The 13,523-nt window shown below is 42.6% G+C and overlaps 1 protein-coding gene across 2 annotated transcripts in view; it reads left to right on the top strand.

The window, feature by feature from the left end:
• Positions 1–13,523, top strand: part of SEC14L1 (SEC14 like lipid binding 1) — a 152,791-nt gene that overhangs the window by 55,746 nt on the left and 83,522 nt on the right. For both annotated transcript variants that reach the window (XM_029600393.1, XM_029600394.1), the window contains exons 4-5: positions 8,324–8,473; positions 12,338–12,469. In XM_029600393.1, coding sequence (XP_029456253.1) covers positions 8,324–8,473; positions 12,338–12,469 — 282 coding nt within the window. The remainder of the gene's footprint in view (positions 1–8,323; positions 8,474–12,337; positions 12,470–13,523) is intronic.

Genomic DNA, 13,523 nt, shown 5'->3' with positions numbered 1-13,523 from the left:
CCAGGAATGATGTGTGCCTTAGATTTGAAAGATGCTTATGCTCATATTACCATTCATTCCTCCCACTGGCTTTATCTACAATTTGTGGTAGGCTCTGACTACCAGTACTGAACTTACTTTCAGTTTATCGGTGGTACCGAGGGTCTTCACTAAATGCCTAGCTGTATTAGCCCACCTTTGTCTTCAAGGCATCCAGATCTTCCCTTACCTAGATGACTGGCTAGTGATAGCAAATTCTTGGGAAGGTGAGAACACCTTAAAATCCTATTGTCATTAGGCTTCCTGGTAAACTTCAAAAAATGATTCTAGTTCTGACCCAGAGAATTAAATTCCTAGTTGCATGGATAGAGAAAAGCCTTCCTTCTGTCAAACTGAGCAAACACATTTAAGACCCCTATTAAACAGCCAGAGATGTATTCTAGTCATTCTGGGACACATGGCAGCAGTTCATGTAGTTCTGCTAACCCACCTCCACATGCGAGTCCTACAGTGGGGCCTCCACTCTCAATGGGACCAATTAACTCAGCCCTTAACAATCTTGGTGAATGTCTTGCAGGAAATAAAACAAGTGTTTAGCAGGTAGCTATAACCCTTCATCCTTCAAGACAGGGCACCATTTTGTTCCCTCACTAAACTCAAGAGACTTGGACAATTTTACATCAACCTCCTAGAACTGAAAGTAGTCAGATATGCTCTGTTAACTTTCACACATCTCCTCCAGGAGATGAGTGTTCTCATTTAAACCGGCAACCAGGTAGCCATATTCTATGTCACTGCTGCTCAACCTAGTTATTGGGGCAAATCTAGCCAGTCGTGTTTTCAGGATATCCACAATTAATATGTATGAGAGAGATTTGCATGCACTGCTTCCATTGTATGCCAATCTCTCATGCATAATCATTGTGAATATCCTGAAAAATCTGATTGGTTAGGTATGCCTGAAGGACTGGGCTGAGAAGCACTGTTCTGTGTGAACAAACAAGGTGATATAGAGTCATGGACCCTCTGGCAAGAGGCAATAAAGATGTGGGAATGGTCATGCAATGATCTGGAAAGGGGTATGACGAGTGAGGTGATCATATTTGTGGATGACACAAAATTATGCAGAATAGTTAAATCTGAAGCAGATTGGGATAAATTGCAGGAGGACCTTGCGAGACTGGAAGATTGGGCTTCCAAATGGCAGATGAAATTTAACGTGGACAAGTGCAAAGTGATGCATATAGGGAAAAATAACTCTTGCTGTAGTTACACAATGTTAGTTTCTATCTTAGGAGTTATCACCCAGGAAAGAGATCTAGGCATCATAGTGGATAATACAAAGAAATTGTCGGCTCAATGTGCTGTGGCGATCAAAAAAGTAAACAATATTAGGAATTATTAAGAAGGGAAAGGCAAATAAAACAGAATGTCATAATGCCTCTGTATTGCTTCATGGTGAGACCGCATCTTGAAAACTGTGTGCAATTCTGGTCATTGCATCTCAAAAAAGATATAGTTACACTGGAGAAAGTGCAGAGAAGGGTAACTAAAATAAGGGGCATGGAGCAGCTCCCCTATGAGGAAAGGCTAAGGAAGTTAGGGCTGTTCAGTTTGGAGAAGAGATGACTGAGGGGGGAATATGATAGAGGTCTACAAAATCATGAAAGGACTTGAATAATGTAAATCGGTTATTTACTTTTAGATAACAGGACTAGGAGGCACTACATGAAGTTAGCAAGTACCTCATTTAAAACAAATCGAAGAGAATTTTTTCACTCAGCAGATAGTTAAGCTCTGGAATTCATTGCCAGAGGATGTGGTTATGGCAGCTGGTGTAACTGGGCTTTAAAAAGGTTTGGATAAGTTCCTAGAGGAAAAAATCTATAAACTGCTATTAATAAGCAATAGTGGCTTGAGATTTGTTTAATATTTGGGTACTTGCCAGGTACCTGTGACTTGGATTGGCCACTGTTGGATACAGGATACTGGGCTTGTGATGGACCCTTGGTCTGACCCAGTATGGCATATCTTATGTTATGTTCTCACCTAACACCACATTGGCTGATCGCCTCAGCAGAGTATTTTGCCTATACGAGTGGTCCCTGCAACAATTGCCAACAGATTGTTCAATTGACGTCTTTGCATTAGAGGAAACAAAAGTGGAAAGGTTTTGCTCCATTCTGCCCAGCAAACTCAAATCCACTCAGGACACTTTTTTCTGCTTAGCTGGAGTGCAGATCTCATTTAGTTTTCTGCTGATTCCATTAATAGCCAGGAAGGTGCAAATAATTCTTGAGGACTGTGCCCAACTGATTCTTATTGCTCTGGCGTGGCCCAGTCAAGTTTATTTGCGTACCTGCTACAGCTGTCCAGTGCCCCTCTGATCTTTCTCAGAGCAGATCCATCCTTACTAACTCAAGAGGAAGGACAGCTGTATCATGCAAACATTCCATCCCTCAACCTGACAGCATGGATGTTGAATAATCCCTGGTTGCACACTTTTCTTATCCAAAGAGATTGAGGATATAGTAGTGTCTCCCTGGAAGCAATTTTCTAGAAGTGTATGATTTCAAATGGAAAAGGTTCTTATCTTGGTGCCTGTGGACTTTCTTGGACCCATTAGCAAGCGAACTAAAAACCCTACATAAGTACTTATTTTCTGTCTTCCTCAGGTCTCAGTACTTCATCAGTGAGTTCATCACAGTGCTACATTGGCCTACCACTTTCAAATTGAGGGTAGGCCAAATTCAATACATCCGTTGGTATCCAAGTTCATGGAAGTGGGTATGCAGACATCAAGCTGTACTGCAAGTGACCTACATTCCTGGAATCTCTAACACACTGGCAGATCACCCCAGCAGAATCTTTTGTCCACATAAATGGTCCCTTCAGGATTCCCCAGCCAACAGATTTTTAATCACTGGGGATTTCCAGCAATCAACCTGTTTTGTGCCAGAAAAAAAAACCTATAAAAGTTTTGCTCTATTCTTCCCAGCGAATTCAGATCTGCTCGACACTTTTTCTGTTAGGCTGGAATGCAGATCTCATGTACGCTATTCCACTAAAAGCCAGGTTGTGCAAAATGTTCTTAAAGGCCGGGCCTGTCTGATTCTCATAGCTCCATCGTGGCCCAGACAAGTCTGGTTCGCTTATCTAGTATAGCTCTCTAGTCATCCTTCAGTACCTCTCTGATCAGATCCATACTTGTTAACTCAAGAAGAGGGATTTCTATTTCATCTGAATCTTTTCTCCCTCAATTTGACAGGTGGATTTTGAATGCTCAATGATAAGACTTGTTCTTTCCTAAAACAGTAGAGGACACATTAGTGTCCACAAGAAAACCTTCAACTAGAAGATCTTATGGTTTCAAGTAGAAAAGGTTTTACATTTGGTGTCAACACAGCAATTTGGATCTGTTTACATGTGAACTAAAAAGGTTACTAAATTATCTGGCCTTGCTACTTCATCAGTAAGAGAACATGTTAGTATCATAGCAGCTTACCATGTTCAAACAGAGGATAAGCCTCTCCATTCATCCATTAGTGTCAAAACTTTATGAAAGGCTTGTGGCATACGAAACCACTAGTTGTAAAGCCTCCCGTTCTTGTGATCTAAACGTGATCATGGTACAATTGATGAAGCCACCCTTTGAAACTTTAGAGACTGCCTCACTCAAGTATCTAACATGGAAAATAATATTCTTGATGGCAGTAACCTGTCAGAAGGGTCAGTGAACCTTCAGGCTTTAGTTCATTATTGTCTTTAAATGTAGTTCTTTCATAATAGGGGATGCTCTGCACTCATCTGAAGCTTCTATCAAAGATTGTCAGCTTTCCCTATTAATCAAGCCATATTGCTACCTACATACTTCCTGAAACCTCACTCACATAAAGGTGAGAGAGCCCGTCATACCTTGGACTATAAACAGGCCTTGGCTTACTACAAGAGAAGAACTCTTGCCTCATCAGTCTTCTCAACTATTCGTCTCTTATGATCCCAACAGATAAGGCATAGCAGTGGTCAAACATACTGGCTAGCAAACTGCTTTGCACACTGCTATAGATTGGCAGGCTTACAAATTAGACTTCATCAAAGCTCAACAAGTTAGAGCCATGGCTGCATCGCTGGCTCATTTGCAAACCATACATTTCACACATCTGCAAAGTTGCAATGTGGTCTTCGCTATACACCTTTTACATCCCATAACTGTTTGAACAATTTATCGAAGAGTGACAGTAAATTTGGACAAACAGCTTTGCATAGCCTGTTCACCCAGTAGTCTTAAGTTCCATGGTGGGGCCTAAAATTGCTTATTCAGTAAATGTTCTGCGGCAATTCTCAGTTAGGGACTCCCCACATGTTATGGCTAATTCAGCCCTGCCTATTGATGGAAAAAGCAAGTTTTCTTACTGTAAACAGTGTGTTTTATAGATAGTAGGATGAATTAACTATTCTAAATACCCATCTGCCTCCCTAGAGTCGACTACCTAGTTAGATTTAGTTCTAAAATCGACTGAGGTGGTCATGGGGCAGTGCCCAATCAGGAATTTGAGAATTCCTGCACATGCTCAATAGCGCAAAAGTTCTGCTAGCTATGAGAGAGAAATCCGTTCAGTGGCGCTGGATGATGTCACGCACATGTTATGGCTAATTCATCCTGCTATCTATGGAAAAAAACGTTTACAGTACACAAACTTAGTATACAGGGATTTTTCCCTTTAACTTTACCATTCTTGTAAAGATAGGCAGGGACCACAGTCTGCAGCTCCCTCGAACCTTGAATATGGACACGAAGTATCACCATTGTGCAATGATTGGCACTCCTGCCCTTTGCCTCCAGTGGGCTGTGAGCACTTGCCTTTAACAGCATCAACCAGCTGGCCCAAGAAACAAGTTGGAGCTTGGAACTAAACCATATCTCTCTCATAGGATGCAGTGCTGGCACTGAGCCATTGGGCTGGCCCAGTCCATAAATAACTATCCATGAGTGTGGATGTATTGCCCAGCAGCTGACCAATATATGTAACACTGACTACTTTATCAGAATGTTTTTTTCATTCAGATAGAGTAGTTTTACAGACATTTATGACTTAACTGGGCCTGCCTCTGTTTGAGCTTAGGGTGGAAAGTTGTTAGTACAAAAGATGAGTAAACATTACTATTTTTCCATTAGGCTTTAGAGAAAATAATTCAAGCTCTGTACATATCTCTGTGTACTCTACGGTGTTGGTACTGTGCTTAATAATTTATAACTGCAGCTCTAGCATCTCTGGTGCCCTAGTATTTAGGGGCTCTTTTGTATCATGCTACATGCTTGTTTTTTTTGTATTCAATAGTCATTGGATTTGTTGTAATTACTACCTCTAATCCAAGTTAATAAGCATTTGTTTATCGGCCTATACCACATTGGTACAGGTCCACTTGTTGGATCAGAAGACAGTAGCCATTCTTTTTGTGAAGTTTCCATTTTTTCTTTTTCCTAGGACCCTATTGCTACTGCTCCTCCCCAATCTGTTTGGTCTGCTGGCATGCAGAGGCAGAATTTTCATGCTCTAGACCTCTATTGTGCATGTGGAGGAGCTAGTGGTTTCTTTGGTGTAGCAGGAGCCACAGTAATGGTGCAGCAACTCTGCCTGACAAGAGGGGACTACATAAGACCCTTTGAAAAGGAACATGGGTCCCAGGTCTCAGACCTGAGGTGGTCTTGTAGACACTTTCATCCTTGGACCTTTCATGGTTGTGGGACTGGGTGAGAACACTAGAGAGGGCTGTGGACTCAGGCTCCAGGTCTGAAATAGGCTAGATGCCAGAGGGCAAGTGGAGAGGGTTGTAGCTTCAGATCTCAAGACAGAAGGATAAGAGATCTGGAGGCAGGCAATAAGATAATCTGTTAAACATTAGAGAAATGATTTCTGTACCAAAGATATTTTCAGGTGTTAATATAATTGTATAGGCTATAGAAATCAGTGGGGGTTTGCCCAGTGTTATACCGTGAAGAATAACACTGAAAAAATGTGTGATTATAGAAGACTTTTTCCATGTGGTGTAATCCTTGGCTTCTATTATTCAGTCAATCTGGTTGAAGAAATTTTCTGTGCTTCATTGCTCAGTGTCACGAGAAATCCTTCTGATTTGTGGTGAAAGGTCAGCACTTTAAGTACTTGTAGTGGTCTTACACACATCTATTAACCTAATAAGGATTTACCCTCTACCAATCTAGTTTATATAGATTTTCTTTCAACAAATTTTGTTTGGTGTGTTAGCATGTCACATTTTGTTCATTAGTTGGTGTCATTAAGGGTATGTAACCTTTCACTTTTAGAAGTACATGGGGGGGGGGGGGGGGGAAGGGGCAGTTTTTCAAATTTGTTTGCAACTTTCATTCTCCAAGGGCAAGCAGGATGGCAGTCCTCTCATGTGGGTAACACCATCACATAATTGCCAGCGTGGAACTGTGATTTCAAAGCTTCTAGAAGCTTTGAGCATGCTCTACTGGGCATAAGCAGCCCTAGCCACCTCCCTGCCCCTCTCATTTTTTGTCCAGAGCCTCCAAGTCATTGCTTTTTTGCTATCTCTCTCAACTACTGCATTGAAAATTTCTGGAGCTGCTTTTTTTTTTCTTTCTTGCAGAACCTTGTGGGGTGGGTTTTTTTCTCTCTTGAATACCATTAGATAGGGTTTGTCTATTTTGGAGGTGTTTTTTTTTCTTGTTTTTTTTCCCCCTTTATTTCCTTCACCTGCATGTTCTGCTGGCCTAATGCCCAGAACAGCCTGGTCTTTTCTCAGCCGTTGTCATGTTTTTGCCTTAGTTTAATAGCTCATGAAGCCTGTAGTTTTCAGGGCCCCTGCATGGGAGGGAAGGCCTCTTACCTAGGTTTGGGGACATGCCTGGATACAGAACATGGTGTTTCTGGTGGCCCCTATATGTGAGGAGGTAGCTTTGGGAGATTAAGTCCGAATGATAAGCATTGACGGAGGCCCTGACATCTAGGGATCCCAGGACACCTGGATTCCTGTGGAGAAGAGCTAATTCTCCCCACAACCCTGGAAATTGTACTAGACTCCATGGGTACAAGTTAATTATCACCTCTGGTGCCCAGGATGGATGAGGCTTCCCCTTCTGCTTACCAGCTTCTCACAGCAGGGCAGCCTTGAAGGAGGAGCTAGAGAACCTGAGCATGGGAGCAATTGGTGACGATGCACAAATCAGTGGCATGCCTCGAAAACATCTAATGCCCATGCATATCCAAGTGCTGGGGTGCTGTGGTGCCAGTGGGATAGGTGCTGTGGCACTGGAATGGGCATAGGTGCAGGGCACCAACAAGATCTTCCTCATAAAACCCTCCTGCCTCCCCTTGAAGTTGGCTTCTCCAAGTCTGTATTGTGGACTGAGGGGGGGCCCTACCTGGGAGGCAGGGAGATGACTTGGGCTGCACACATGCTGAAAGCTTCTAGAAGCTTTAAAATTGAAGTTTCTTGCTGGACTCCATCTGATGATGTAACCCATATGAGAACTGACATCCTGCTGTGCATAAGAGAAACCACCTTTACAGGTAAGTAACTTCACAAACTGCGCAGAAGGGTAAAGTCTGTAGGTGCTTTCTACCTGCAGACCTGTTTTCAAAGGGAAACCTTTCCTTTGAAAATTGCAAGTAGCACATTTAAGACTAATCAGAGAAAATTCTTTTTTTACTCAACACACAATTAAACTCTGGAATTTGTTGCCAGAGGATGTGGTTAGTGCAGTTAGTGTAGCTGGGTTCAAAAAAGGTTTGGATAAGTTCTTGGAGGAGAAGTCCATTAATGGCTATTTATCAATTTTACTTAGGGAATAGCCACTGCTATTAATTGCATCAGTAGCATGGGATCTTCTTAGTGTTTGGGTAATTGCCAGGCTCTTGTGACCTGATTTGGCCTCTGTTGGAAACAGGATGCTGGGTTTGATGGACCCTTGGTCTGACCCAGCATGGCAGTTTCTTATCTTCTTATGCATAGGAAAAAGTACTCACTCCGACCTGAGCCTGTTTGTGTGGGTGCTTTTTCCAGCAAAATTACATGCATAAGGGCTAATCCCTTTCTGACTCTGCCTCCAGGGATGCCTCTTCTGTGCGTAAAAGTATGCATGACCAAGCACTATATGCTTATTTTTACATGTAGAGAAGGTAAGCCATTTTCAGAGAGCCCATTTCCACATGTAAAACATTTTTACCCATGGAAATGTCTTTGAAAGTTGTACCCATGGTGTTTGGTTACAGTAAACAGATTTTTGTTTAGTCATACAGTATGTAGCATGTTTTGTCTTGGATTCAGTCATTTTAAAATCTTTTTCTCATCTTCACAGGCCTATGAAAGACGATTTCCCACCTGTCCTCTAATTCCCATGTTTGTGGCCAGTGACATTGTGAATGAATTCAAGAGCGAGGATGAGGCTATTCACATTGTTGAAAGACGCTGTAAACTGGATGTCGATGCACCAAGATTATTGAAAAAGGTAAACCAATAGAAGCAGATTCTAACATCCGAGGTATGCCTGGGGATGTGTAGGAAAACCTTGGGATAGCAGGTGTAGCCAGTGTTTGTGAAAATTATATAGTGGGTTTGTTTTTTTTTAGGGTTCCAAAATCATTTAAGGATCTCCTGCAGTATCTACAAAACCATGTATGGTCATTTTATAAAGCAGTTTCATTGGTGATTTTAGTTTAAGAAAAAAAAAAAAGCTTTCAGAAGAAGCCATGTCCTGGCTCCTTCCTACTCTTTGCAAGAGTTTAAAAAAAATTTTCAGTGCACTCAGCAGAACAAGTGTTTGATCTTTTGGCTCTGAAAGACACTCAAGCGATGAAGCCTTGGTGACCAATTAAATAACTGGATCTTATTGAAAGTTCCTTCCTGTTTCCCCGTTGGCTTCTGTTTTACAATTAAGTTATGATGTCCTTACGCATTCTTCATAAGTCAGTGATATATGTGTGTATATATATGGCATCCTAAAAATTATACAAGGAAGACACTTGCATCACAAAATTGGTAAAACTGAGCATTAAGAAGCAGTCATATGGCATAAAAGCTTGGATTTAAAAATTTTTACTTTAAAATTACCTGTCAGATTCTTTTTGTGCAGCTATTGATGCATGATGAGATTTAATGGATTAATATGATTAGTAAACTTTGTAAAAAATTAGCATATACACGCACAAGTACCATCTACTTGCGTAGTCCATACTTTATAAAAATTGAAAATATGTGCATAGTTTCACTTTCATGAGCTCCTATGTGTGTAAAAAAACAAAACAAAAAACATAAAGGGACTGGGCAAATGGAGTCTTTTTCTGACCCTTTATTTATATTTGATTCCTTGCTTTACGTATTGCTGCTTAGATTTTATATATTATGTATGTTTTAGCTATGTAAACTGCCCTGATCTCCTGAGGAAGGATGGTATATAAATATTTATAAATAAACTGGTTATTTCATTTATGTGCATGTTTTAAAATTGGCTGACTTGTGTATGTAAATCAGGACTTGCGTAAGTCCTACTTTACTTTCGCACTCTTGTGTATAGATTTAAAATGGTAGGGAAAATATGCATATTCAGTAGGGATGTGAATCGTTTTTTGACGATTTAAAATATCGTCCGATATATTTTAAATCGTCAAAAATCATTAGGGCCACGATACAATACCAATTCCCCCGATTTATCATCAAAAAATCGTAAATCGGGGGAAGGGGGAGGGCAGGAAAACCGGCACACTAAAACACCCTAAAACCCACCTCCGACCCTTTAAATTAAATCCCCCACCCTCCCGAACCCCCCCCCAAATGCCTTAAATTACCTGGGGGTCCAGCGGCACACTAAAACACGGCACACTAAAACCCCCTAAAACCCACCCCGACCCTTTAAATTAAATCCCCCACCCTCCCGAACCCCCCCCCCCAAATGCCTTAAATTACCTGGGGGTCCGTAGCCTTAAATTACCTCCGTAGCGGCGGTCCCTAGCTAAATCGGGGGAAGGGGGAGAGCAGGAAAAGCGGCACACTAAATCGTGTAGTCTTCAGCCGGCGCCATTTTGCAAAATGGCCGCCGCAAAATGGCGGCGGCCATAGACCAAAATGATTCGACGCAGGAGGTCGTTCCGGACCCCCGCTGGACTTTTGGCAAGTCTTGTGGGGGTCAGGAGGCCCCCCCAAGCTGGCCAAAAGTTCCTGGGGGTCCAGCGGGGGTCCGGGAGCGATTTCCTGCCGCGAATCGTTTTCCGTACGGAAAATGGCGCCGGCAGGAGATCGACTGCAGGAGGTCGTTCAGCGGGGGTCCGGAACCCTCGCTGAACGACCTCCTGCAGTCGATCTCCTGCCGGCGCCATTTTCCGTACGGAAAACGATTTGCGGCAGGAAATCGCTCCCGGACCCCCGCTGGACCCCCAGGAACTTTTGGCCAGCTTGGGGGGGCCTCCTGACCCCCACAAGACTTGCCAAAAGTCCAGCGGGGGTCCGGAACGACCTCCTGCGTCGAATCGTTTTGGTCTATGGCCGCCGCCATTTTGCGGCGGCCATTTTGCAAAATGGCGCCGGCTGAAGACTACACGATTTAGTGTGCCGCTTTTCCTGCTCTCCCCCTTCCCCCGATTTAGCTACGGACCGCCGCTACGGAGGTAATTTAAGGCTACGGACCCCCAGGTAATTTAAGGCATTTGGGGGGGGGGGGGGTTCGGGGGGGGGGGGGATTTAATTTAAAGGGTCGGGGGGGGTTTTAGGGGGTTTTAGTGTGCCGTGTTTTAGTGTGCCGCTGGACCCCCAGGTAATTTAAGGCATTTGGGGGGGGGGTTCGGGAGGGTGGGGGATTTAATTTAAAGGGTCGGGGGTGGGTTTTAGGGGGTTTTAGTGTGCCGGCTCACGATTTTAACGATTTTCACGATACTTTACACACCCAAACGGCAACAATACGATTCCCTCCCCCTCCCAGCCGAAATCGATCGTTAAGACGATCGAGGACACGATTCACGTCTCTAATATTCAGTGCATTGCATGTATTCAAGTGTAAGCCTACGTACATGCATAAGTTACAGCATAGAGATATGCAAATTTATAAAACACACGTATATCATATGTGCAGTTTATAAAATACTCATGGCAATATACACATGTATATGCTGCTGCGCGCATTTGTTTGAAAAGTATCCTCATGGTGTGTTTAGGCCTTCATTCATCAAGGTTTTGTCCCATAGATACAAAATGGGAGAAGAACCTTAGAGGTGAATTTTAAAAGCTGGACGCACTCCGAAATCAGGAAATGGGCGCGCATATAGCACTAGTGAATGTCCACCTTATTTTATAAAGCAGGCAGATAGAAACATAGAAAGTGACAGCAGAAAAGGGCCCTATGGCCCATCCAGTCTGCCCAGCAAGCTCCCATAGTTACCAGTTTCCCATACCTATCAGTTACTCAGACCACCAAGGTCAGGGCTCTTGTTCTGTTTGAGACCAGTCCTCCCCCCCCTGTTGAATCAGAGAGCAGTGTGCAATGTTGGAGTTGCATCAGAAGTGCAGTATCAGGCTTTTGGTTAAGGGTAGTAACTGCCGCATCAAGCAAGTTACCCCATGCTCGTGTGTTTTCCCAGACCGTTCAGTTCAGTGTCTTTGTTTGTTGTCTGAATCCCAATTCCTCCTTTCCTGTCTTCCCCTTGCCGTTGAAGCAGTGAGCAATGATGGATTTGCATCACGTTTTGAAGTCTATTTGCCAAGGGTAGTATCTGCCACACCAGCAAGTTACCCCCATGCGAAGGCTTATTTGTTAAGGGTAGTATCCGCCATACTAGCAAGATTCCCCCATGCTTTACTTCATTCCCCCTCCTCCTTGTCTTTAGGGATCCTCCGTGTTTATCCCATGCCCTTTTGAAATTTTGCACCGTTTTTTTTTCTTCTCCACAAGTGCTGATGAAGAAAAAGTGGCGTATTGTGGGCATGGTGTGGGCATTCTGAGGGAAGGCCAAGAGATGGGGAATGCAGGCTGCATAACCAGGAAGTTTGGGAGGACCTAGTAGAACACTGGGCGAACTGGTGGATAAATTGGTGAAACTGGTTCTTGGCTGGACACAAATCTATTTTAAAATACAGGCAGTTGTACCGACTTACATTGCTGGGCACGCACAAGCTTAAAATTAGGTGCACAAATATGTGTGCCTAGGCTATTTTATAACATGCGCGCATATGTGCACGCATGTTATAAAGCGGCCTTGTCTAGAACAATCACTGACACGTGTATATATGCACCCATTTGAAAGTTACTGTCTTAATAAATTAATCCTTAGCCTCCTGCATTGGAAACTGCTGCTGCGTAGTCCACAATGATGAATTTATTTTTCAGATTGCAGGAGTAGATTATGTTTACTTTGTCCAGAAGAATTCTTTGAACAGACAAGAGCGGACTTTACATATCGATGCCCACAATGAAACCTTCTCCAACAGGGTTGTCATTAGTGAGCACTGCTGTTACTCGGTGAGTTGCTGTTAACCTTGTCATATTTTAACAATCTTTTCATTCGATTTTAGTATGTGTATATAGGTGGTGTACAAGATTTTTACTTTTTACGGCATCTTCCTTTAGTTATAACTAGATTTTTTTAAAAATAAGATGTTTGAACCAGCAGGAAACTAGGGTAGAGATCTTGCATCATGAGCCTTTGTTTGCAACACCTAGGGATTTTCCCCCCTTATTTTATCTCCTTTCCCCAACTCGCTTAGCCCTATCATTGCAGCGACAATCCTTAGGCAGTTGCCATGGGCAACTATTATTGGGCAACCATTAGGTGTCACCATTGTGCGATGACTTGGAATTCCTCAGGGACTGTGAGCACACCATAGCATCCCCGTCCAGCCCAGGGAATGGAAGACCTGACTCCTGATTCAAATCCGGGTCCTCATGGCAGTGACACAAAATTGTCACTGAGCCACCAGGCTGACCTAATAATAGAGGGAAATTTTCAAAGCTAGTTCCATTACAGAAATGTTTTCTGCACAGAAATAGTGTAGGTAATTTTCAAAAACCTTATTTGCACATAAGTATGAGCATAGTGCAAGCTCGTGTACTTTTATCTGCAGCGTGGAGGTGTTCCTGTGGGTGAATCCTGAGCAAAGTTAGCATTTATGTGCATATGGATATATAATTTTGCTGGAAAAAATATCCGCACAATTAGCGGGTGCAGGTAATATTTCTGATTCAGTTTTCAAAGGGAACTTTTTCTCTTGAAAATTTGGCATAAAATGTGTGTAAAATGTACCCACAAACTTTACAGTTCTGTGAACAGTTTAAAAGTTGTCCTAATTTTTAAAAGTTTTTTTTTTTAACCTGCTGTGCAGGGAGTAATCTGTTTGGAAAGTGAATTGCAAATTAAACACTACTATAGGATTAAATAACTGTGTAATGCCAAAAATAATTTGATTTATAACTTTTTTAGGGAAATGTGGCCTTTTGTTTCTTTTATTTAATAATCAATACTGTGCTATTGTCTTCTGTGTCCACTGTTTGTTTTTTTCATCCTGTGAACACTTCT

The sequence above is a fragment of the Rhinatrema bivittatum genome, chromosome 4, assembly GCF_901001135.1.
Source record: "Rhinatrema bivittatum chromosome 4, aRhiBiv1.1, whole genome shotgun sequence".
Lineage (NCBI taxonomy): Eukaryota > Metazoa > Chordata > Amphibia > Gymnophiona > Rhinatrematidae > Rhinatrema > Rhinatrema bivittatum.
This window is presented reverse-complemented; position numbering and strand designations above follow the sequence as displayed.